The sequence below is a fragment of the Geotrypetes seraphini genome, chromosome 3 (genome assembly GCF_902459505.1).
Source record: "Geotrypetes seraphini chromosome 3, aGeoSer1.1, whole genome shotgun sequence".
Lineage (NCBI taxonomy): Eukaryota > Metazoa > Chordata > Amphibia > Gymnophiona > Dermophiidae > Geotrypetes > Geotrypetes seraphini.
The window spans coordinates 395,041,328-395,067,744 of NC_047086.1; the positions used below are offsets into that span (position 1 = coordinate 395,041,328).

At 45.2% G+C, this 26,417-nt stretch overlaps 1 protein-coding gene across 1 annotated transcript in view; it reads left to right on the plus strand.

The window, feature by feature from the left end:
- Nucleotides 1–26,417, plus strand: part of LRFN2 (leucine rich repeat and fibronectin type III domain containing 2) — a 371,642-nt gene that overhangs the window by 234,176 nt on the left and 111,049 nt on the right. The window contains exon 3 of the mRNA XM_033935646.1: nt 15,360–16,755. Coding sequence (XP_033791537.1) covers nt 15,380–16,755 — 1,376 coding nt within the window. The 5' untranslated portion in view covers nt 15,360–15,379. The remainder of the gene's footprint in view (nt 1–15,359; nt 16,756–26,417) is intronic.

Here is a 26,417-nt window from a genome sequence, read left to right on the forward strand (position 1 = left end):
TTGAGAAGGAAGCTATCTTCTTCCACTTCGATGCGGCCCGTGAGATACTTGAACGTCTCGATCATGTCTCCCCTCTCTCTGCGTTCCTCGAGTGAGTAGAGCTGTAACTTATCCAGCCTTTCCTCGTAAGGGAGATCCTTGAGACCCGCGATCATCCGGGTGGCCATTCTCTGGACCGACTCTAGTCTCAGCACATCTTTTCGGTAATGCGGCCTCCAAAATTGCACACAGTACTCCAGGTGTGGTCTCACCATGGATCTATACAATGGCATAATGACTTCAGGCTTACGGCTGACGAAACTCCTGCGTATGCAACCTATGATTTGCCTTGCTTTGGAGGAAGCTTGCTCCACTTGATTGGCAGCCTTCATGTCCTCACTGACGATCACCCCTAGGTCACGCTCTGCTTCAGTTCTTGTTAGGATCTCGCCATTTAGGGTGCAAGTCTTGCATGGATTATGGCTGCCCAGGTGCATGACTTTGCATTTTTTGGCATTGAAGCTGAGTTGCCAGGACCTAGACCAGCGCTCCAGTAGTAGTAGGTCGTGCATCATGTTGTCGGGCATTGAGTTTTTGTCTGTTGTACTCTTGGCCACTACATTGCTTAGTTTGGCGTCATCAGCGAATAATGTTATTTTACCTCGGAGACCTTCTGCCAAGTCTCTTATGTAGATGTTGAACAGGATCGGGCCCAGGACGGAGCCCTGTGGCACTCCACTGATCACCTCCGTCGTTTCGGAGGGGGTGCCATTCACCATTACCCTCTGAAGCCTACCCTCAAGCCAGTTCCCAATCCATTTCGTCAGCGTGTCGCCCAATCCTATAGAACTCATTTTGCTCAGCAACCTGCGGTGTGGTACGCTATCGAATGCTTTGCTGAAGTCCAGGTATACGATGTCCAGGGACTCCCCAACATCCAGCTTTCTCGTCACCCAGTCAAAGAAGCCGATCAGGTTGGATTGGCAGGATCTCCCCTTAGTAAATCCATGTTGACGGGGATCACGTAGATTCTCCTCGTTCATGATCGTATCCAATTGGCATTTGATTAGAGTTTCCATTAGTTTGCTCACTATTGATGTGAGACTCACCGGTCTGTAGTTTGCTGTTTCCATCTTGGAGCCTTTCTTATGAAGTGGAATGACGTTAGCCATTTTCCAGTCCAACGGGACGTCACCTGTACTAAGGGAGAGATTGAAGAGTGCGGATAGCGGTTCCGCCAAGACATCACACAACTCCCTGAGCACCCTGGGGTGTAGGTTGTCAGGCCCCATTGCCTTGTTAACCTTGAGATTTGACAGCTCGCAGTAGACACTGCTGGGCGTAAACTCAAAATTACTAAATGGATCAGCTGAGTCAACCCTTGTCTGCAGCTGAGGACCAAGTCCCGGCGCCTCGCGGGTGAAGACTGAGCAGAAGTATTCATTTAACAGTTGGGCTTTCTCCGAGTCCGTTTCTGCATAGTCTCCCCCTGGTTTCCTGAGGCGTACTATCCCACCTGAGTTCTTGTTCCTGTCACTGATATACCTGAAAAAGGATTTATCTCCTCTCTTTATGTTCCTTGCTAAAGACTCCTCCATGCGGAATTTGGCCCCCCTAACTGCTGTTTTGACTGTGTTTGACTTGGTCAGATAGATTTCCCTGGAGTCCTGTTTCCCTGATTGTTTGTAAGAGATGAATGCTTTTTTCTTCTCCTTGATGAGGTCCGAGATCTCCGTAGAGAACCATTGTGGCTTATTGTTCCTACTCCGTTTACTTACCGATTTAACATAGCGGTTTGTTGCTTCCTGTATGGTGGCTTTTATAGTTGACCACATTTCTTCCACGTTATCGGTTTCTGTTTGGCTTTGTAGCACCTGGTGAACGAAGTCTCCCATTTCTTTGAAGTTTGTGTCCTTGAATTTAAGGACCTTGGTTAGTGTGGTAGATTTAGTGAAACCTTTTCTGAGATTGAACCATACCATGTTGTGGTCGCTGGAGGCCAATGTGTCGCCCACCGAGACCTCTGTGACACTTTCTCCATTGGTAAGTATCAGGTCTAGGATTGCCTGATCCCTTGTTGGTTCCAACACTAGTTGCCTTAGTCTTGCTCCTTTCAAGGAATTTAATAGCCTCCTGCTGCTGCATGAAGCAGAGGAAAGCGTGACCCAATCCACATCAGGCATGTTGAAGTCACCTAACAATACTGTGTCCCCACGCAAGGTGATATTCTCTATATCTCCGATTAATTCCATATCTTGGTCATCCTGTTGTCTTGGAGGTCTGTATACTACGCCAAGATACAAGCATTTGTCCTTCCCTCTGGCCAAATTTACCCAAAGGGATTCTCCAGTGTACCGTACATCTGTGATTCTGGTGACTTTAATGTCATCTTTAGTATATAATGCTACACCTCCTCCCATTTTGCCCTCCCTGTCCCGGCGAAGCAAGTTGTAACCCGGTATGACCATGTCCCACCCGTGGGAGTCTGTGAGCCAGGTCTCAGATATCGCCACCACATCCAAGTCGGCATTTATCATTTCTGTTTCCAGTTCCAGGATCTTGTTTCCCAGACTGTGGGCGTTGACGTACATAGCCCTCCATGTTGTATGTTTGTTATGTCTCAGTGGGGACATTCCTGCTATAGCAGCTAGGCCACCTTTAGCATTATTTGCATGTCTCGTATTCTTCCTAGACCCAGAGCTGCAATGTGCACCTTTCCCGGACTCCCCATACCCAAAACTACAGTTTATGGCTAACCCAGACTCAGAATTGTGTGTACTCTGTGGGGGTATTCCCTCTTGAGCAACTTGACTTCCTATAATATAGTTTGCAGTGTGTATTCTGTCGCTGGACCCAGAATTACAATGTGTACTTCTCCTAGTCCCAGAATCACAGTGTGCACCCCTCCTAGATCCAGAATTACAATTTGAACTCCCCTTAGACCCAGATTTACAATGTATACTCCCCTTAGCCCCAGCATAACAATGTGATCCAGAATTATAATGTGACCCTGAATTATAGTGTTTACTTTCTTTAGTCTCCCTTACTTCAGTCTCAAGAAGAAATTGGTAGCTTAGCTCGTCAAGTAGGTTGTTTGTGCCAGTACCCTCCCCCAACTTACCTAGTTTAAAGCCTTGTGAAGTAGACGGGCTAAGCGGTGTTCCAGGACGTTCTTCCCTCTTCTGGTCAGGTGTAACCCGTCTGGTCCCTGTAATCCCTGCAGTGCCTCTCCATGGTGCAGGAACCCAAAGTTCATCTCCTTGCACCATCCTCGCAGCCAGTCGTTCGCCCTCCGGATGCGATCCTCCCTGGCCCTGCCCTTGTCCCTCACTGGGAGGATCGAGGAGAAGACCACCTGCGCATCCATCCTCCTCAGCTTCTCACCCAGGGCTCTGAAGTCATCGGGTATGCTCTCCGCGGTGCTCCTGGCGGTGTCATTGGTTCCGACGTGGATGAGAATCATGGGGAAGTGGTCTCTGGGCTTGATGAGTCTGTCCAGGCAAGTAGTTACATCCCGGATCCTGGCCCCTGGCAAACAGCAGACCTCTCTTGATTGCAGGTGTGGTCTACAAATTGGTCCCTCGGTGCCCCTTAGTAGCGAATCCCCGATGACTACCACCCTGCGCTTCTTAGGGGTGGTTCGATCTGTTGACTCCGGAACTGGAACCGTCTGCTGAACAACCTCCTGTACCTCGTTGTCAGGATCTTCCTGAAGCAGCTGGTATCTGTTCTTAAGGGTGATTTGAGGTGTTGATGTGGAGTTGCCCTGCATGTGAGAGAAAGAAACAGAATTAGGTTTACTGCGTTTTCCTGTGGAGGAAGTCACAAGCTGCCAGGAATCAGCGTCCTCAGTAACTTCCTGAATACCGATGGTTGGTTTTGAAGCTTTGGGTGTCTCTAGGATGGCCCTGTCAGGTTCTTGTTCAGCGATCTGGGACAGCTCCTGTATGACTCCATCGATGAAGGTTTCATCGTCACGGATGCTTCTTAAGCGTTGAACCTCTTCTCTCAGGCTCCTCAGCTCTCGCAGAAGGCTTTCATCAGGCTGAACCATTGCTTCCGTCTGTGTAGAGACTGTAGACATCTTTGAGGGGATGGCCTCGGTCTGTACAGAGACCTCCGCTCTCTGTCCTGGCTTTCCTTCTGACTGTACGAAGACCGTAGCCATCCCCTGGGTACTACCGGCTAATGAAGTGTCTGTCTTGGTTGAAGTCTTGCTGCTTCTAGTTCTGCCTGCCATTAAAAATAAAGAAAAAAATTTTTATTTAATTTATTTTATGTTTTTTTTTTTTTTTGTTTGTTTGTTTTTTTAAGGGGTAGGGGCTGTTAGGTGTAGGTCAGATAAGGGCCACGGCCCACCTAGTCTGCCCACCCTAATGGCCCACCCCCTAACTACCTCCATGAAGAGATCCCACATGCCAAATAGAAACATAGAACATGACAGCAGAAAAGGGCCACGGCCCACCTAGTCTGCCCACCCTAATGGCCCACCCCCTAACTACCTCCATGAAGAGATCCCACATGCCAAATAGAAACATAGAACATGACGGTAGAAAAGGGCCACGGCCCATCCAGTCTGCCCACCCTAATGGCCCACCCCCTAACTACCTCCATGAAGAGATCCCACATGCCAAATAGAAACATAGAACATGACGGCAGAAAAGGGCCACGGCCCACCTAGTCTGCCCACCCTAATGGCCCACCCCCTAACTACCTCCATGAAGAGATCCCACATGCCAAATAGAAACATAGAACATGACAGCAGAAAAGGGCCACGGCCCACTTAGTCTGCCCACCCTAATGGCCCACCCCCTAACTACCTCCATGAAGAGATCCCACATGCCAAATAGAAACATAGAACATGACGGTAGAAAAGGGCCACGGCCCATCCAGTCTGCCCACCCTAATGGCCCACCCCCTAACTACCTCCATGAAGAGATCCCACGTGCCAAATAGAAACATAGAACATGACGGCAGAAAAGGGCCACGGCCCACCTAGTCTGCCCACCCTAATGGCCCACCCCCTAACTACCTCCATGAAGAGATCCCACATGCCAAATAGAAACATAGAACATGACGGCAGAAAAGGGCCACGGCCCACCTAGTCTGCCCACCCTAATGGCCCACCCCCTAACTACCTCCATGAAGAGATCCCACATGCCAAATAGAAACATAGAACATGACGGTAGAAAAGGGCCACGGCCCATCCAGTCTGCCCACCCTAATGGCCCACCCCTTAACTACCTCCATGAAGAGATCCCACATGCCAAATAGAAACATAGAACATGACGGTAGAAAAGGGCCAAGGCCCATCCAGTCTGCCCACCCTAATGGCCCACCCCCTAACTACCTCCATGAAGAGATCCCACATGCCAAATAGAAACATAGAACATGACGGCAGAAAAGGGCCAAGGCCCATCCAGTCTGCCCACCCCAATAACCCTCCCCTACTTTTCTCTGTGAAGAGATCCCACGTGACGATCCCATTTTGTCTTAAAATCAGGCACGATGCTGGCCTCGACCACCTGCAGTGGAAGATTATTCCAGCGATCGACCACCCTTTCGGTGAAGAAGTATTTCCTGGTGTCACCATGTAGTTTCCCGCCCCTGATTTTCCACGGATGCCCTCTTGTTGCCGTGGGGGCCTTTAAAAAAAGAAGATATCCTCTTCCACCTCGATACGGCCCGGGAGATATTTGAACGTCTCGATCATGTCTCCCCTCTCTCTGCGTTCCTCGAGTGAGTAGAGCTGCAATTTTTTCAGGTACTCAAGCATTCATTTTTCCCTGTCTGTCCTAGTGAGCTCACAATCTTTCTAATGTACCTGGGACAATGTAGAGATTAAGTGACGATCCGGGTTACAAGGAACAGCGTGGGTTTGAACCCACAACCTCAGGGTGCTGAGGCTGTAGCTTTAATCACTGCGGAGGTATTGAGGGTGGGAGAGGTAAAAAAGGAATATGCTTCTACAGATGGACAAATGGAACCCATTTTACTAAAACAGAATACCCCTCCTAAAATAAATATTCAAAAAGCCCATCCCGGTGTTTCTTTCTTTTTTTTTTCTTTGGGTGGGGGTGGGGGGTTGGGACAACATAGCCTGATGCATAATATTTTTGAGTGGTGGTGTATGTGTAGATATTCCTGGAGGCAGAAGTTAGGCAGAACTGGAGCAGCATTATGAGATACCTAGGTGTTATGAAAGCCATGTAAACGTAGGTGGAGCTTGCCATAGTGCAGGTATAAATGCCGGCATCTATTTCCAGGAGGGCGGGGGAGGGGAGGGGCTGTTTTACAAGGAACAAAAAATACCACACTTATCTATCATAATAAAACCCTAAGCGTGCATGCGCACTTCAAACGCCGTGATCCCTGCCTCCGTGATCCGTGCTTCTGTGGCAACGCATGCGCACTAGGACCCTGCGGCGGTTTCTCTATCGGCCTACATTCTCATGCGCATACGCGCCAATGGCTTCCCCCCCCTCCCACACCCTAGCCAGCCTGCGCCTCGAAGAACAGCGCATAGATAGGGACTAGCGGCGTTTCCCCGGATCAGCAGCGCAAGCAGCCGCGGTTTCATCAAGCATACACAGACCACTTCGATAATGCGAGGCGGGCTGGCCTAGCAAATGCCCCGAGGCTGCCCGGGCTAGAGGATGCTGGACAGGGGGAGCAGGTAAGGGAGAAGAGGTGCTGCTGGACAGGGGGGAGGTAAAAGGAAGGGAGAAGGGCTACTGCTGGACAGGGGGAGCAGGGAAGAGGTGCTGCTGGACAGGGGGGAGGTAAAAGGAATGGAGAAGGGCTACTGCTGGACAGTGGAAACAGGGAAGGGGTGCTGCTGGACAGGGGGGAGGTAAAAGGAAGGGAGAAGGGCTACTGCTGGACAGGGGGAGCAGGGAAGAGGTGCTGCTGGACAGGGGGGAGGTAAAAGGAATGGAGAAGGGCTACTGCTGGACAGTGGAAACAGGGAAGGGGTGCTGCTGGACAGGGGGGAGGTAAAAGGGGAGCAGGGAAGGGGTGCTGCTGGACAGGGGGGAGGTAAAAGAAAGGAAGAAGGGCTGCTAGCACCCGTTAATGTAACAGGCTAAAAAACTAGTAGTATAATAAACTCAAAGACCGTCAACCCACACACAACTGCTAAAAAGTGCTCAGGCACCTCAGACCTAAATTAGTAAAGTCTGCTTTGTTTGATAAAATTATCATATAATTAGGACTTTTTAACATTGTCATTATTTTACTAACTTTTAATCCTGTTTTTTTAAATCTTATGTATGTACTTCACTGATTGTTCTGTTTCTTATGGTGTAAACCGCCTAGAACTTTTGGGTAATGGCGGTATAGAAGAATAAATTTATTATTATTGTTATTGCGAAACACCCCAACCCAGAGCATCCACAAGGACTTTATGATAGACGATGGCCGTAACCCCGCGGTAGAAGCTGGATGCTCTGGGTGGGTGCGTTTAGCTCTGAGGCACCTGAACATTTTATTTGGCTTAGTTTTTTTCTTGTTGTGCATCTCCACAGTGTTGAGAACATAAGAACATAAGAAGCGCCATCTCCGGATCAGACCTTCGGTCCATCAAGTCCGGCGATCCGCATACGCGGAGGCCCTGCCAGGTATACACCTGGTTTATTTTATAGCCAACCATACTTTATATGCCTCTCTCAAGGAGATATGCATCTAGTTTGCTTTTGAAGCCTAGGACTGTCGATTCTGCAATAATCTCCCCTGGGAGAGTATTCCAGATGCCAACCACTCTCTGTGTGAAGCAGAACTTTCTGACATTAGTCCTGAACTTGTCCCCCCTTAGCTTCATTTCATGTCCTCTTGTCCGTGTCAAATTGGACAATGTAAATAATCTTCTCTGCTCTATTTTGTCGATTCCTTTCTTTACGTTCATTATTTAATCCACATGCCTGCATTTAGGACCACATTTAGAATCATCATTAGACAAATTTAAACGTGGCTTAAAGAGTTTCCTTTATAAAGATGCATTTAATATATAGACAGAACATTCTAATAAACATAACTCCTAGTTCCCAAAGAACTAAACGAATAGGACGTTAATTTGAAATTCTAAGCGTTTTTCTAATCTTACTCTTCTTATTTTTCTTTTCCTTTAAAAGGCCATTAATATTTAAACTGATTAACCAATCCAAACATTATCTTCATATTCTGAAAGATTTCAAAAAAATTAAAGTATTTTTAATCAATTTTTATTATATTCTTTCTTAAATGACCCTTCCTTATGTGCAAACCTTAAATGTTTCTTTTTTTCTATAAATTGTAATTCTACCCATTACCCAATTGTTTCAGTTTGTATTAATTTGTAATAGAACAAAAATGATTAGTATGTATTATTTTATCTTATTTGTATTTGTCATCCCCCGCCTTTTTTCTATATATTAGAAATATGTAATATGCATTGAAATGTTGGATATTGCGTAAAAATCAAAATTTATTAAACTTGAAACTTGAAACCCCTGAAGAAGACTATATTGTCGAAACACGGACCGTGTTAGGTCCATAAATTTCCCAGAGGTTCAGGCCCCAGACATTTTTATGTGGATTATTTATTTATTTGTTTGAATAAAGCCTCCTTCTTGGACATCGACTCTCCACGATTTCTTTGTTTCTTCGATATTACTCTCTGTGGAAGGACCAGGGTCAGTTTTCTTGTTGTTGTTTATTGTCCTGTAAACTCTGTGAAGATTTATTTTTAGGAAGTCTGTTTTATAATGACACCTAGGTGCATATTTCCTCTTTCTAAAATAGACACAACGTACGCACTTTCCCTACTTACCAGTATTTATTTTATTTATTTATTTAATAATAATAATAACAGTTTATATACCGCAATACCGTTAAGTTCTATGCGGTTTACAAATAGATTAAGCGAGGTACAAATTGATTGAATTTAAGAGGGGAGAAGAGGAGAGTTAATAGGACTGGAAATGCGTTGTTGAGGAGAAAGAGATTCATAGGACAGAGATATACCACTTATAACCCAAGTGGTTTACATTAAGGTACTCAAGCATTTGTCCCTATCTGTCCTGGTGGGCTCACACTCTATCTAATGTACCTGGAGCAATAGGGGATTAAGTGACTTACCCAGGGTCTCAAGGAGCAGCTTGAGATTTGAACCTACAACCTCAGGGTGTTGAGGCTGTAGCTCTAGCCCTGTGCATGGAGGCCTAAGGAAAACAAGCTGTGTTCACTGAAGAGACAAGGATTGGATAGAAACATCCACCTGCAAGAATGTAAAAGAAAATATAGCATTTCTGATCTGAAGAAGGGTTACCTTCGAAAATTCATCATAAAATGCATTGAGTTGGTCCGATAAAAAAAAGGTATTGCCTTATTTTCTTTGTTTTATTTCTATATATTTCCTTAGGAAAAGAAACTCGGGGACATGGATTTAATTTAAGATGATATTTATAATACTCTTTTCCCAGAACAAATCTGGTTTCAGGCAGAGTACAGGCGCCATAAATTTCACAAAGACAGTAAATACGGAAAGGCAGGTCATGCTCTGCATATCAAGTTTAGCTCTGCTCACTGGCCCAAAGCAAGAGGGGCAGTAAGCTTAGGGAAATCTAAAATCAAGACTTCAAAACATGCAATCCAATTTTCAACTAATGTTCCAAATAATGCTGATCCCCTGCCTTCACCATCCTAACCTTCCATCATTAGCCAGTAAACCGTACAAACAGAAACTTCTTCAGTGTTTTATGAAACATCAAATGATCTTCCACCAACGTCAGCCGATCGTGATCGCTTACTTATGGCAACGTCAAGGGCATGTCCATACTCAGGCAGGATTAAAGCCCAGGCAAATTAGGTGCAAGTCTAGGGCCAAACATCAAGGTGTGGTCCTCACAGATATGCTAACTCAACAGGTTCACAGGCAGTATTTTTTTTTTTAAACATAAAAACAGATAAAGGCAAAATGGTTCATCCATTCTATCCAAAACAATCCAAAACGAAAGAATCCCCCCCCAAACAGACAATGTAAACCAAAGAAGGAGTGGGGAAGGCACTGAACACATCAACCTAAGGAACAAATGCAATTATATTATTAGCAAAAATAACATAAAATCAGATCATAAATGTAAAACCAAGCCTTATAAAAAGTCCAAGTCTTGTGGCTTTAACGGACCCAACACGGTTCGTGTTTCGGCTTCTGTGGAAAAGCCTTCCTCAGGGGTTGGCCCAGTAGGTGATGCTCAATGAAAGACCCTTCAAATGATAAGGCTTAAAGGCTGGTAAAACAGGATCAAAAAGGGCATATAAGCTACCAAGACGCCGTGGAAATCCGTTTCATTTTTGATGCTGTGTGCAGATTTCCACGGCGTCTTTGCCTTTTTGATCCTATTTTACCAGCCTTTAAGCTTTGTCATTTGAAGGACCTTTCATTGAGCACCACCTGCTGGGCCAACCCCTGAGGAAGGCTTTTCCACAGAAGCCGAAACACGGACCGTGTTGGGTCCATTAAATCCACAAGACTTGGGATTTTTATAAGGCCACATCTATTTGAAATATAGACCAGCATTTCAATGAGCTTCTTTTCAAGCCCTTATCACAGCCCTAGGGCCTAGGGCCATTTAAGCTTGCCTAAGGCTACTTCCAGGTAAAACCATGCCCACACCCGCAACAGACACCTATAGTTTAGGTGGCCTGCCTCGGGTTGTTTTATTTAGAAAACGTACATCCCGATTGGCTAGTTAGACAGCAGTAGGACACCTACAATCAGGATGCCATTTATAGAATATGCTCCTTGGTGTTTATTTGTAGTTATGTTTTGTGCATATCATTTAAATTATACACCACTTCGAAAAATTGTGAGCGATGGAATCGAGGGTGAAATACTCACGTGGATTAAAAACTGGTTGGCGGATAGGAAACACAGAGTGGGGGTAAATGGACAATGCTTGGACTGGAAAAGCGTCACGCGTGGAGTGCCGCAGGGTTCGGTGCTTGGGCCTGTGCTCTTCAACATATTTATAAACGACCTGGAAATTGGTACGACGAGCGAGGTGATTAAATATGTGGACGATACGAAGTTATTCAGAGTAGTGAAGACGCAGAAGTATTGCGAAGACCTGCAACGTGACATAAACACGCTCGAGAAATGGACCACGACATGGCGAATGAGGTTTAACGTGGATTAGTGCAAGGTGATGCATGTCGGTGACAAAAATCTTATACACGAATATAGGATGTCTGGGGCGGTACTTAGAGAGACCCCCTAGAAAAGAGATTTGGGAGTACTGCTCGAGACAAGTAGATGAAGCCGTCCGTGCAATGTGTGGCTGTGGCGAAAAGGGCAAACAGAATGCTAGGAATGATTAGGAAGGGGATCACGAACAGATTGGAGAAGGTTGTCATGCTGCAGTACCGGGCCATGGTACGCCCTCACCTGGAGTACTGCGTCCAGCACTGGTCGCCGTACATGAAGAAGGACATGGTACTAGTCGAAAGGGTCCAGAGAAGAGCAAATAAAATGGTTAAGGGGCTGGAGGAGTTGCCGTACAGTGAGAGATTGGAGAAACTGGGCCTTTTCTCCCTCGAATAGAAGAGATTGAGAGGGGACATGATCGAAACACTCAAGATACTGAAGGGAATAGACTTAGTAGATAAAGACAGGTTGTTCACCCTCTCCAAGGTAGAGAGAACGAGAGGGCACTCTCTAAAGTTAAAAGGGGATCGATTCCGTATGAACGTAAGAAAGTTCTTCTTCACCCAGAGAGTGGTAGAAAACTGGAACGCTCTTCCGGAGTCTGTCATAGAGGAAAACACCCTCCAGGGATTCAAGACAAAGTTAGACAAGTTCCTGCTGAACCAGAACGTACGCTGGTAAGGCTAGACTCAGTTAAGGCACTGGTCTTTGACCTAAGGGCCGCCGTGGGAGCAGAGTGCTGGGCACGATGGACCAGCAGCGGCAATTCTTATGTTCTTATGAATAAACTAATAAATATTTTATGTATCACGATTGTACATCAGTTCCCTGCATGTTCAGCTTTTTTTGTTCGGTCCTTGCTTCAAGATCTTGACAATTTGTTGATATCACACCAGCCTGCTGTCTGCTTTTCTCTCTCTTTTTGACCCTTTCTCAAGCTTCCCAGTATTAAATGAATTATATTGCTATATTTAAATAGTACTGGTAATGATAGCAAAAGTTCTCATGCTCCTTTTATTAGCTAACAATACATTTTTGTTGCTTTTTTTTAACCTGTGGGTATCTTTTTATGAAGATTTTAGGGGGCTGATTCTATAAACAGGTGTCCTGATTGTAGCCAATCGGGACGCACATTTTTAGAAAAAATACCCCGAGGCAGTACGCCTATACTATAGATGTTTGTCATGGATCTAGGGAGATGGGTAGGAACACTTAAGCTCACCCAAGGCTGGGCGTGGTTTCACCTGGAAGTGGACTTCCCTAGGGCCACGACAGAAGCCTGAAATGTAGGCCAGCAAATGTTAAAAGTAGATGCAGCTGGCAGGGCTAATTACAGCAAGAGAATTTCCAATCAGCTGAGCTGGAACCCCAGACCGTCTCCCCAAAGTAGCCTGACAGGAGAGATGCCCGCACTCTCCTGCCAGCACCCCACTGAACTCCCGACACCCCCCAGAACCCCCGACAGCTTGTGATCCTCAACCCCCCCCAAACCCCCTCCCAAACCTCCAGACCCCCACCCCACACACCCCTGTACCTTTGTAGAAGAAAGGCCAGCCAGAAAGAGGCTTACTCCCTCTGGCCAGCAGTCCCGCTTCTTCTAAATGGTGGACCTTCCCCTTCCTGGTGCATCCTAGGATGCACCGTGGAGGTGCCTAAGGCCCTGAACGTCATATCCTTAGGCCTCATTCCCGGTGCATCCTGGGATGGAATGGGCGTAGCTTAAGACTCTGATGGGTGTGGATTGCTGGATGAAAGATTTCAAGCTACGGCTTAATTCAGATAAAACAAAATTTTTCTTTGCATCACCTACTAAGTGTATAGAAGAAAACCTAACATTAAATGGTGTGTCTTATCCTACCATTGCAACCATTAGAATTCTAGGAGTATATCTGGACAGGAATCTATGAGTGCCTATATTGATGTTCTAGTTCAAAACTGCTTCTTTTACACTATGGAAACTGCAAGCAATCAGATCATATTTCAACATTACTTCATTCAGGCTGGTTTATAGTCATTTGCGCGCCGACATTGCAGCGCTGACAGTTTGGCGCAAGACACCAGCGCACTGCTTATAAAATGACTTTTAAAGAGCTCCAACGCAGGGTGTGAGTGGGGAACCCCCCCAGTTTACTTCATACTCTTCACGCTGCCGTTGGGGGGGGGGGAGGAGTTGGAACCCTCCATTATAGAGTAAACTTAACATTTTCCTGATTTTTAGGAAAAAATTAAGTTTTCTCTATAATGGGGGGGGGGTTGCACCCCCCCCCCAAAACGGCAGCGCGAACAGTCTGAAGTAAAGTGGGGGGTTCCCCCCACACACCCCCTGTCGGAGCTCTTTAAAAGTCACTTTTTAGGCGGCGTGCTGGTGTCTTGCGCCGAATTGTCGGCGTTGCAAAGTCGGCATCCTGAAGTCTCGCACGCTTTTGTCCCGTCACCATTCAGGTTACTGGTACAATCTTTGGTGTTGAGCATTCTGGATTACTTCAATATCGGACATCTGACAGGATATCGTGAAAATCTATATAGATTACATTTTCTACAGAACACCGCTGTTCGTTTAATCTTTAATTTAAAGAAAACAGATCATGTTACACCGTTTTATAAAGAACTTCATTGGCTACCAGCTGAGGCAAGGATGCTGTTTAAGTTTGAAACCATATATTATAAGGCCTTGCATGGTTATGCACCCAGTTATTTAGTGGAACAATTTACATTTCTCAATCGAAATTGTTCGCTGCAATCCACAGCTTTGTTTGGCTTTCCCTCTGTTGGGGACTGTGTATACAAGAGGTTTCTGCAATGACAATTGTCTTTTCAAGCTTCATAGATTATTTTCTCTCTCTGCGTCTTACATACATTTTAGGAAATTGTTGAAATCAACTTTGTGAAATTTTTCAGGAACTGATTTGTACATCATTATGATGGTTCAGTCTCTTTAGTGTGTCAAACCACATAGAACTGATAGGTTTTGCAGTATAGAAATCTGATTTTATGTTTTGTTATGTGTCAGGGGTCCTAGGGGGTGGCGGCAGCAGGGATTGGGCATCCCTCCTGCCAAATTACTTAAGGGGGATATCGGGAATTCTGGGGGGGTGGCGGCAGCAGGGATTAGGCATCCCTCCTGCCAAACTACTTAAGGAGGATGTCAGGAGTTCTGGGGGGGGTGGCGGCAGCAGGGATTGGGCATCCCTCCTGCCAAATACTTAAGGGGGATGTCAGGAGTTCGGGGGGGGGGGGGTGGCGGCAGCAGGGATTGGGCATCCCTTCTGCCAAACTACTTAAGGGGGATGTCGGAAGTTCTGGGGGGTGGCAGCAGCAGGAATTGGGCATCCCTCCTGCCAAACTACTTAAGGGGGATGTTGGGAGTTATGAGGGGGTGGCAGCAGGAGGGAGTGGGCATCCCTTCTGACAATTCTGGGAATACTTCAAGTTTCAAGTTTATTAGGATTTTATATACTGCCTATCAAAGTTATCTAAGCGGTTTGTACAATCAGGTACTCAAGCATATACTTGTCGGGGGTCCCCTGCTGCAGCCGGCTCAGCTAATTGAGGCAGGGGTATTTTCATCCCCGATCAGCTAAGCCAGAAGGCCTCCCCAAAGCCACAGCTTCAGGGAGGCCTGCTGGCTCAACTGATCAGGGATTCCCTTGCCATGATCAGCTGATGGCAGGGAATCCCTCGATCAGGCAGACACAATTCTGTTACCAGCACCAGTAACATGGGCGCTGGTTAGAGAATCGGGGATAAAGCATCTGATTTTTTTTTTTTTAAAGACAGGCGCAATTCTGTATAGGATGCCTGTGAGCAATTCTCAGCCGCTGCCGAGACCGGCGCCCTATACAGAATCAGCCCCAAGTTGCCCAAACCCCACGTGTAACGAGATGATGGTCTCATTTCCATACGAGTCCGTATGCTCATGCTTTTTCACCTTTTACATTCACAGCTCTCCTCCACAGCATCCTTGCCAGTCTAAAATGCATAAAATTGTAATTTCCTTCTCTTCTCTCCTGGCCTGAATGCATTTGCTTGCTTTGTTTTCTGTGCTTGTTCCTCTTTTACAAAAGGTGTCAATGTGTTCTGGGCAATCCTCTCGAGCCTATAAAGAAACTGAAATAAAGAACTCGTAAGCAAACAAGAAACAAAATGAAACCACAAAAGAAGTCTGTTTTTGTAACGTGGGTCTTTTGTTCTGTTACAGGTACCGTTGCTTGATTTACAATGGAAAGATTGCTCTGCGGAGTCCTTGTGTTTGGAATGGCGGTAATGGTCAACGCATGTCCAAAGTACTGTGTCTGTCAAAACTTGTCTGAATCACTTGGCACACTGTGCCCTTCCAAGGGTCTCCTCTTTGTGCCTGCTGACATAGATCGAAGGACAGTTGAACTTCGACTTGGGGGAAACTTCATTATAACCATCAGCAGGCAGGATTTTGCCAACATGAGCGGCCTAGTTGACCTCACGTTGTCTAGAAACACTATTAGCTACATCCAACCCTTTTCATTTATTGACCTTGAGAGCCTGCGGTCTTTACACTTAGACAGTAATAGGTTATCCAGCCTTGGGGACGATATTTTAAGGGGCTTGATAAACCTTCAACACTTGATCATAAATAACAATCAATTGTGCAGTATCTCTGATGAAGCTTTTGAGGATTTTCTACAGACCTTGGAAGACTTGGACCTTTCGTATAATAATCTCAAGAGCGTCCCGTGGGATGCTGTAAAACAGATGGTAAACTTGCACCAGCTTAGCTTGGACCACAATCTAATTTACCATATCTCGGAGGGAACATTTGCAGAACTTCATAAGCTGGCCCGACTGGATTTAACTTCCAATCGGCTTCAGAAGCTCCCTCCAGATCCCATATTTGCAAGGTCCCAGTTCTCAACACCTACAGCGGCAACCCCGTTTTCCCCACCTCTGTCTCTAAGCATTGGAGGGAACCCACTGCACTGTAACTGTGAGCTTTTATGGTTGCGAAGGCTTGAGAGAGAAGACGACATGGAAACCTGTGCATCCCCTTCCAGTTTAAAAGGAAGGTATTTTTGGTATGTCCGAGAGGAGGAATTTATTTGCGAGCCACCTTTGATCACACAACATACCCACAAGTTGCTGGTACTAGAAGGTCAAACTGCATCATTAAAATGTAAAGCCATTGGGGACCCTTCCCCTGTCATACACTGGGTGGCTCCCGATGATCGACTTATTGGGAATTCTTCAAGGACGGCTGTCTACGATAATGGCACTTTGGATATTCTCATCACCACTTCCAAGGATTATGGCACCTTTACGTGCATTGCAGCCAATGCTGCTGGGGAGTCAACAGCAGTGGTAGAATTATCTATCATCCAGCTTCCCCATCTCAGCAATGGCACGGGCCGAGCTGCTCCGCCTAAATCGAGGCTTTCTGACATCACCAGCTCCAGCAAGCTGAACAAAGGCGAGGCCAAGTTTCCCCCTGAGAGGGCTGTTGTTGTGTCCGAGGTGACAACTACCTCAGTGCTGGTCAAGTGGTCAGTGAGCAAGGCCGCCCCAAAGGTTAAAATGTATCAACTACAGTATAACTGCTCTGATGACGAAGTTCTCATTTACAGGTAAAGGCTTATACAGATTACTCATTGCACCGAGTAATATTGGGGGATAAGATGTTGAGGGAGTTGGGGGGGGGGCAATGTCTGTTGCTATTTCCATGTAGAGAATGACACGGTGACAAAATTCATCACCATTCCCGTCTCCGCGGGAAACCATCTTCATGTCATTCTTTAAGGAGAGAGGGAAGAATCAGAGTATGAATGGCCACAACCACTGATCCACAAGCTTTACTTTGAAGAATGCTTGTGTAGAAGGATTGAGATTGAAATAGACACTAGAAAATGACATGGGATTATTTCCCGCGGTTATCCGCGGGGACGGGAACGGTGATGAATTTTGTCACCGTGTCATTCTCTATTTCCATGCAAATGAATTATGGCTCTTGGGTATTTGTCTGCTGCTTTCATAATCCTCTGCTGTAAAGCCTTCCTTTTCATGCCTTCACAGTCAGCCCTTGTCAGTACATAAATCCATTATTTCTCAGAACTTGTACTTAGGCCTAGACTCGCTAAACTCGCCAGTCTGGATCATTGTTGGGGGATTCGTGGCCGAGTTTTGCCGAGCGACCGATTCACTACAGATCCAGCATGCAAATGATCTGATTGGACGCACGCCTACAAGCCATCCCACGGATCGCTGTAGAGCGATCGAGACGCATGCGCAGATTATCCTTGTGGGTTGTAGGTGCCATTTGCGCATGAGCTTGCTCTTCGCCCAGGCGAGCTCAAAATAAAGGGGGAGGGGTGGCTGAAGTTTTCTCGCTGGCCCTATGAGTGGCCATTTTGAAAGGAATGATTTGTGCAGCCAGATTATGGAACAGAACACGCTTTAAACCCGCAGGTTAAAACCGCGGGCTAGCACTGCGCTTTTTGCAGAATATATAAAAAGGGAGTTTGTATACATATGTATAGATATTTTACAGTTTTGCAGTTTTATATTTTTAATTTTGATGGTTGGGGTTGATACCGGGATTTCAGGGCGGCAGAGATCAGGAGAGTCAGCAAGGACAGTAAACGACTGGTCCTTAGCAGTCACTTCATTTCGGATCAGCAAACCCAATCGGTGTTTCTTCTTCTGCTTAGTGAATCGATGGCTTCCTACTCATGCATGCCATTTCCCCTCATTTGCATGGGTGGATCGGCTTGGGTGGGAGATTGATCGGGCAGAAGGTAAGTGAATCGGGTCGGGGTCGGGGAATGATCGCAAACTGGTTGGGATACGATCGGTGAGTTTAGTGAATCTAGGCCTTAACCTACACCGCATCATACAAAAATCTGGTCTGATCAGGCTTCCCTCAGAGTTGCTCTAATCCCATTTTCTGACCAGAGACTTATGGCCTCTTTTACAAAGGTGCATTAGGGTCTTAACACATGGAATAGGGCGCGACAGCCGCTACCGCCTCCTCTTGAGCAGGCGGTAGTTTTTTCAGGTAGCGCACGCTATTCCAGTGCGTGCGCTAAAAACACTAGCGCACTTTTGTAAAAGGAGCCCTTAATAGCACTAATTAATTTGTCATTAACCTTCAAAGTTCATACAGACATTCTGGTTAAGAAATGTTATTACGCTCTCTGGAAATTGTGCTCTCCAAGGTCATATTTTGACTTTTCAGCATTCAGGTTATTAGTTCAATCTCTTGTATTATGTACTTTGGATTATTGTAATGTTATTTACTTGGGATCCTTAAAAAAAACCAAACAAACACCCCATCAAGAGATTAAGAATTATTCAAAACACAGCGATTTGACTAATATGTGGTCTGAAAAAATCTGAACATATCGCCCCATATAATAAAAAAAATTACACTGGTTACCAGTCGAAGCCAGGATTATATTCAAATTTGCATGTCTGCGTTATAAGATGTTGTTACCTTTCAAAACATTTTTGCGTTCTCTACTAATTTACGACATACACGTTCTCATTTCCCACGTTGAAAGGATGTGTTTATACAAGATTCCTGGACAAAAACTTTATCTTATCTGGCTGGTATTTGGGGTAAAACTATAAGTGAATTGTTAATAATTTCTTCTACATATCAAACATTTACCCCTCTAAACGATTACTGCACGCTAAACGCTAACGTGCCCATAGAATAATATGCATGTGTTAGTGTTTAGCGTGCTAAATCAATTAGCACACCTTAGTAAAAGAAGGCCTTAGAAGATTTCTGAAAACTTATGTATGTGATAAATGTCTTTAAATTATCTTAGTGATGTATTTCAGGCATGTGGTTAATGGATGTATTTTCGCTGTTATTTGACAGCTTCTCTTGATGTAAACCGCTTTGAACAGCAAGATACTGCGGAATATAAATAAACTTTATTGTTATTATTAGCACACAACAAAAGCCCCAAAATTCCACAGTAATAGGGAAGAATTCCCCCCAACCCCAAAAGGCAAGAAAACCGTGGCGTGCAACGTTCTTGATGAAATGTTTATCCAAATAAAGGCAAGTGCATCCATTATAAGAGCCTGCTGACCCAACAGGTGTTGGCGGCCCCAATACGGTCCGTATTTCGGCTTTTATAAGCCTTCCTCAGGGGTCCAGATCAGATCTATTGGATGGATATAATGAAGAGGATGTAAATAAGGAGAAGAAAGACACCTTGCTGGTAGAATCGAAAGATTCTGGCATTAGCGGCTACTGCGTACTTGCCTTTACTTTAATAAACATTTAATCAAGAACACCGCCTAGAAGGTTCGAGTGGGCGGTATAATAAACTTGAAACATTGTGTTCCACAGTTTCTTGCCTCTTTTAGGGATTCTTCAGAGACTTAATAGTGGCATAAGAGTGTGGAGGGGCATAATCGAAAGGAAGGTCTAAGTCCCTTTTCGTCTAGGCCGCAAGTCGTCCTAAGTAAAAAAAAAACAGCCTAGGACACATTTTCGAAAAATACGTCCAAAATTTTTTTTTTGTTTCGAAAATCGTCTAACTATACGTCCTGCTGACCTGATCGTCCAAGCCACTAAATTGTCTATCTTTATACCACATTTTCGGCCAAGTCAAAAACGCCTAATAAAAGCCCTGTTGGACGTGGGATGGGTCTGCAAAGTGATAGACTGCACACCAAGACATGCCACCTAAATAGTGGGGTACCTTACAGGGCACTGTGAACTTCTCAAAAAGGGTGCCATGTCTTCTCCTCACTACAGCTCCCTTATAGGTCGTGGTGAGCCCCCCAAACCACCTCCAGAATCCCCTAGACCCACTTATCTACCACTCTAATAGCCCCTTATGACTCCAGGAGCCACTTATATGCCAGTAAAAAAGGGTTTTGGAGTGTATAGAGGAGTGCACATGTTTCATTATTAATGCAGTGATTACAGGGGCTTATGGGCATGGGTCTTCCTCTCCATGGGTCCCTAACCCATCCCCAAGATAGCTTAAGCCACCTCTGTGCTGGACGACTAGGCTTTCCTATGCCAGGCTGCCAGGTGATGATGGTCTGGAGGCTGAATTTTAAAGGTGTGATTATGATTTTTATGGGGTTGGGGGGGGGGGTCGGTGATCACTGAGGTACTGTATGGGGGTCTGTGTTATGTGTTTGCAGTGCTTATCTGGTGATTTTAGGTAGGTTTTTGTGACTTAGACCATGTTTTAAATGGTCTGTCACAACGTCCAAGTTCTGTCTAGGCTCTGTTGTAAAACTTTCGGTTATACATGCTGTACGACTAAGTCTAAGCCTGCCCACGTCCCGCCCAAATCCCGCCCTTGACACTCCTCCTGAAATGCCCCGTTTAGCTATGATTGTTCAGCGGCACTAGGCCTAGGTCGTTTAGAACCCCAAAGAGTAACAAAAGATTCCGGAACCCCAGAGTAGCAACATTCCATTCAGAATCCTACAGAACAGCAAGATTCTGGAACCCCAAGGAGTAACAAAAGATTCCGGAACCCCAGAGTACGAACATTCCATTCAGAATCCTACAGAACAGCAAGATTCTGGAACCCCAAAGAGTAACAAAAGATTCCGGAACCCCAGAGTAGCAACATTCCATGCTATCGATCCAGGGCAAGCAGTGGCTTCCCCCATGTCTTTCTCAATAACAGACTATAGACTTTTTCTCCAGGAACTTGTCCAAACCTTTCTTAAAACCAGCTACGCTATCCGCTCTTACCACATCCTCTGGCAACGCGTTCCAGAGCTTAACTATTCTCTGAGTGAAAAAAAAAAATTCTTCCAATCGGTTTTAAAAGTATTTCCCTGTAACTTCGAGTGTCCCCTAGTCTTTGTCATTTTTGACGGGAGTGAAAAATCGATCCACTTGTGACATGCATATTCATCACGGATAGGTCGAATGCTGAAGTGGTTCGCTGTATATGCAGGACGGAGGTGTAGCAGAAAATGCCGGGGTCTAGCATTCCAGGATATTCCGACAGAATATTTATCATTTATCAGACAGAATATTTATCATTTGCATAGCTAGGTTGCCTGGAAAACCAGTCCCGTTTGTGTCTCTTGAGGACTCTGGTTGGGAAGCCCTGGCATAATGCATGTCTGACTCTCAGGGATGTGACCCAGTAGGACCCGATCGTGACACTGAAAAGGCTATGCAGTATTTTAATGCAGCTCAAATCAAAAGGAGCAAACACCGCTGTGTAAGTTTGTGAATATTAGTTTAAGAATGCAAAATACATTTTTTTTTTCCCTCATTGATCGAGAAAACTGCCGAAACCACGGAAGCAAGTCAAATAATGGAGTTTGAATCAGTGAGACAATGTACAGTTTAATTACAGCCTGAAAACTTGGCATATTATTGAGCGTAATGTGACAACAGCATTCTTTTAACAGCCTGAAGCATGGTTTCTTGGCAAATCACTTTACAAAATAAGCTTTCTAAAGATCACACCAACACCCCCACACACACATACAGTCATTAGTGCTGCTCTACGTTTGCAGAGAATCGCATTTGTGTCAAGACAACCTGACTAGGTATTAAATCCAACCCTCGTGCTTTTGTGCGTGTCTGCGCGCCTGTAAGCAGAGCCCTGCAAAAAGGACATTACAGTGGCGCCAGCCCCATAACGATGAAACAACCCCTTTTTAATAACGCGTCAGCCTTTCTCTAGCACATCGCCTCCTTAAACCCATGACCGGACAACGCCTGGGTGACCGAAAATCCAAGTCTCTCACTCAAGTCTGACAGCGGCAGAGATTCCCCTGACAAGGATTGATCGTAGCGGTCCAGCGACGTGCACGCTGTAGCAGACTCCGACTGCTGCAATGCCCAGAGGTCAGCGTTAGCTAGAAGTCAAAACTGCGCTTCCCTAAAAGTAAGGGCGAGGTCTTAGGGAGCATGGATTCGGGAAAGCATGCCGTTCGTCACTTTTACGGCTCCAAAATGCTGTGCTATTCCCGACTGCAATACCAGCTACTCTCAATAGCTCTTACATTTAAAGGGCAAAGTGCCTGAATATAATCGCAAGCAGCGATGACAAGTGTCAGCGTGCCTCGGCTAAGTCTGTTCTGATAGATTGTGCAGACAGCTCCTAATGGAGACCATCTGACTGTCAGCTGCAGCTCATCATCCCTCAGAAAAGCCTAGGGAGAGAAAGTTGCATCGTACTGGGGCCAAAGCACTGATGTAATTTCAAAGGAAACCAAGAGTTTTAGGACCAATGATCCTGTAAGGATGGGCCAGGTGCGTGCAAATTTTTTTCTCATGTGAGTGACAAGTTTTTAAAAAAAAATGTGTTCTATGAGCAGCAAGATCTAAAAAAAACAACAATTTTTCAGATTTGCAAGTATTTCTATGAACGGCCATGTAAAATCTGTGTGACGCTCCTAGAATGTGCGACTGCGAGCGATTGTTCATGTGCTCAGCTTAACTTGAACATAGGACTAGCTCAAACTTGGGGGGGAAACAAGTGGGCGAATATTTAAAAGCACTTATCAGAAGAATAGCACCTACTATCCAGGCTATTTAGATGCAATATGGGGGGGGGGGCAATTCACTAGGATTAGGGGGTATGCGATGAAGCTATTAAGTAGTAGATTTAAAACACACCGGAGAAAATATATCTTCACGCAATGTGTACTTAAACTCTGGAATTTGTTGCCGGGGAATGTGGTGAGAGCAGTTAGCTTAGCAGGGTTTAAAAAAAAAAAAGGTTTGGCTACTTTCCCAAAAGAAAAGTTCATAAGCCGTTATTTAAGATGGACTTGGGGAAATCCACTGTTTATCTATAGGATAAACAGCATAACATCTGTTTTACTCCTTGGGATCTTGCCAGGTACTTGGGACCTGGGTTGGCCCCTGTTGGAAACAGGATACTGCGTTTGATGGACCTTAGTATGGCAACACTTATGTTCTTATGTGAGTCAAGTATAGGACAATCAAGCCATTGTGACATCACTGCTGATGTTGGCTCTTAGGTATTGGTGGAATGAGGCATTATGACATCACAATCTCAGCTCTGGAATGTTGCTACTCTTTGGGTTTCTGTCAAGTACTTGGGGTCTGGGTTGGCCACTGTTCGAAACAGGATATTGGGCTTGATGGACCTTCGACCTGGCCCAGTATGGCAATTCTTATGTGAGCCAAGTATTGGACAATCAAGCCATTGTGACATCACTGATGAGGTTGGCATTTTCTGTTAAGGGTCCTCAATTTTAGAATGGCATATCATTAACAATCAGGAAATTTAGATAAGTTTAAAACTGAATTAAAAATATTCCTTTTCTCTGACGCCTATGAACATAGCAACAATTCAGCATCGAGGGAATCCTGGATAGACTTGTGACGATGTGATTTTATGGTCTTAATGCATTAATTATGGTTTATTTAATTTAAGTAGTTTGTGTAACTTTATTTTTCTTTTTTATATGATTATATGTAATTGCTTTTAGTTGTCTGGCTTTTAGATTGAACGCCACCCAGGAGGTTTTCACCCTTGGACTGGGATAATAAATCTGAATAAACTTGGAAACTCGGAGGCCTCAATTACAAACCAAGATTTTTGGCCCCCAAAAATCTGTTTACGTTCAAAGAATTAAATTCCTTCCTCGCTCATGGATTATTTTAATTCCTGCCCTGTGTGCGTGGTGAATGAGAGAGAATGATGTTTTCATGGATGATTGACAGATCTTTCCCTTACAAAAGATTTTCAATCGTGTCGGGTGTTAGACTTTGAACAGATTATGCTCAAGCTGAAGCAGTGCTACAGAGAAGGAAAACCACGCAGGATGGCTGCCTCAACCGTTCCTGGAAACGTCATATGGGCTTTTGAAAATCTAATTTGTGACCAGATGGCTTATTGTTGAAGATCTTGTCTTTCTCAATGTCAACTGGGAAAGCGAATCCTTATTGACTCATTAAGACAGGCTTGGGGGCTTGTCTTCCCTTTTTCCTTGGAAAAATAATGTCTCAGCAACAAAGCTTCCTCGATTTTATTTTGATTTAGCTCACAGCGTTTTCATTAGTAGCTCAGGGTGAGTTACGATTAGGCACGGTAGGTATATTTCCCAGTCCCCATGGGGCTTATTATGTAAGAGGCCTAGTTTTTAGAGGACTGTCTGGGTGCCCGGTGGAATTTCCAAAACCTGGCAGTTTGTCCGGGTTTTGGAAGTTCCCGACTAGAGAATGACACGGAGACAAAATTCATCACCGTTCCCGTCCCCGCGGATAACCGCGGGAAATAATCCCATGTCATTTTCTAGTGTCTGTTTCAACCTCGGTCCTTCTACACCAGCATTCTTCAAAGCAAAGCTTGCGGGTCAGTGGTTGTGGCCGTTCATACTCTGATTCTTATGTGAGCCAATGATAATGAAGCCATTGTGACATCACTGATAGTAACATAGTAACATAGTAGATGACGGCAGATAAAGACCCGAATGGTCCATCCAGTCTGCCCAACCTGATTCAATTTAAATTTTTTATTTTAAATTTTTTTTCTTCTTAGCTAATTCTGGGCAAGAATCCAAAGCTTTACCCGGTACTGTGCTTGGGTTCCAACTGCCGAAATCTCTATTAAGACTTACTCCAGCCCATCTACACCCTCCCAGCCATGTGATTGGCTCTTAGGCACTGGTGGAATGAGGCATTATGACATCACAATATCTGCTCTGGATACCAGAGACTGTCATTCTGTAGTGTCTGTTTCAACCTCAGTCCTTCTACACCATCATTATTCAAAGCAAAGCTTGAGGGTCAGTGGTTGTGCCCAATTATACTCTGATTCTTCCCTCTCTCCTTAAAGAATGACATGAAAATGGTTTCCTGCGGTTATCCGCGGGGACGGGAACAGTGATGAATTTTGTCACCGTGTCATTCTCTATTCCCGACCTCAGGGCCGTGTCTGGAGGGCATCTGCGCATGCATAAATGTTGACGCGATGATGTCATAGGCATGTGCACAGGCATATGATGTCATCGCTTCAAAGTCTGCGGATCAGGGCTGGAGGTGGAACGGGGCGGGACCGGGCGTCCTCCTTTTTCATCTGGCAACCCTACAAGTTACTAAGCTGTATTATGGCATTAATGTTTCTGGGAGGGCAATTAACATGCTAAAAACCTTAATGCAGGTGAACTGTATTTAATGTAAGTCATTTTAACACAATATGACAAACTGGAACTGAAAAATAATGAGATTTATCAAACGCAAGTGCATGCAAAGTAGCTTGTTATAGTGTGCATAGAACAGGTGCTGTCAGCTTCAGCTCCACCCCTCGGAGAATTAGCGCTCGCTGGTTGCAGTTAAAGGGGCAGATAAGATTTTAAGAAAAGGCTACCCTCGCAACAAATCCCTAGTCTAGTGGCTTATACTCTGATTCTTCCCTCCCCTGAGTGAGCAGCACATCCTATGGTACACACAGTTCTACTCTCAACCCTACGCACACTTATTTTGAATTCCTCTGGTGCTCTGGGAGGGAAGGGGGGGGGGGGGTCAAAAATGTTCCCTTGTCACTCTTGCTCAAGTAGCACCATTCTTTAAATTGGTACTGCCTGACCCCTAGTGGCATACTGGAAGATGCCACTAAGGTTCATGCTGCCAATAAGGAAGTTAAAGGAGACTGCTTCGGGGAGGTTGAGGGGGAACACTCTTTCACCAGAACTTTTCTCCATTCTGGAAGAGAAATGGGAATAGAAACATGATGGCCCATCTAGTCTGCCCATCCGCAGTAACCATTATCGCTTTCTCTCTCTGAGAGATCCCACGCCCCTATCCCACGCCTTCTTGAATTCAGACATGGAAGAAGATGAGTTGGATGTAGGGATAGGGACTTCTACACCACAAAGCGGTTTACATATAGGTACTTCTAGCATTTTCCTTATCTGTCCCAGTAGGCTCACGATCTATCTACTGTACCTGGGGCAGTGGAAGATTAAGGGCTAGACCAGACATGGGCAACTCCGATCCTCGAGGGCCGTAATCCAATCGGGTTTTCAGGATTTCCCCAATGAATATGCATGAGATCTATTTGCATGCCTTCTTTCAATGCATATTCATTGGGGAAATCCTGAAAACCCGATTGGATTCTGGCCCTACAGGACCGGAGTTGCCCACCCCTGGGATAGACTAAAGTCAGTTGATAATACTGACTGGATCGCTGTTCGCTGATTCTCTGGCTGATTGTGGAACAGCGATTGATGCACTACCAAGTTTGCATGCAAACCCGATAGATCAGTCGCTCAGTGAGCGATTGACACATGTGCAGAGCCCTAACAG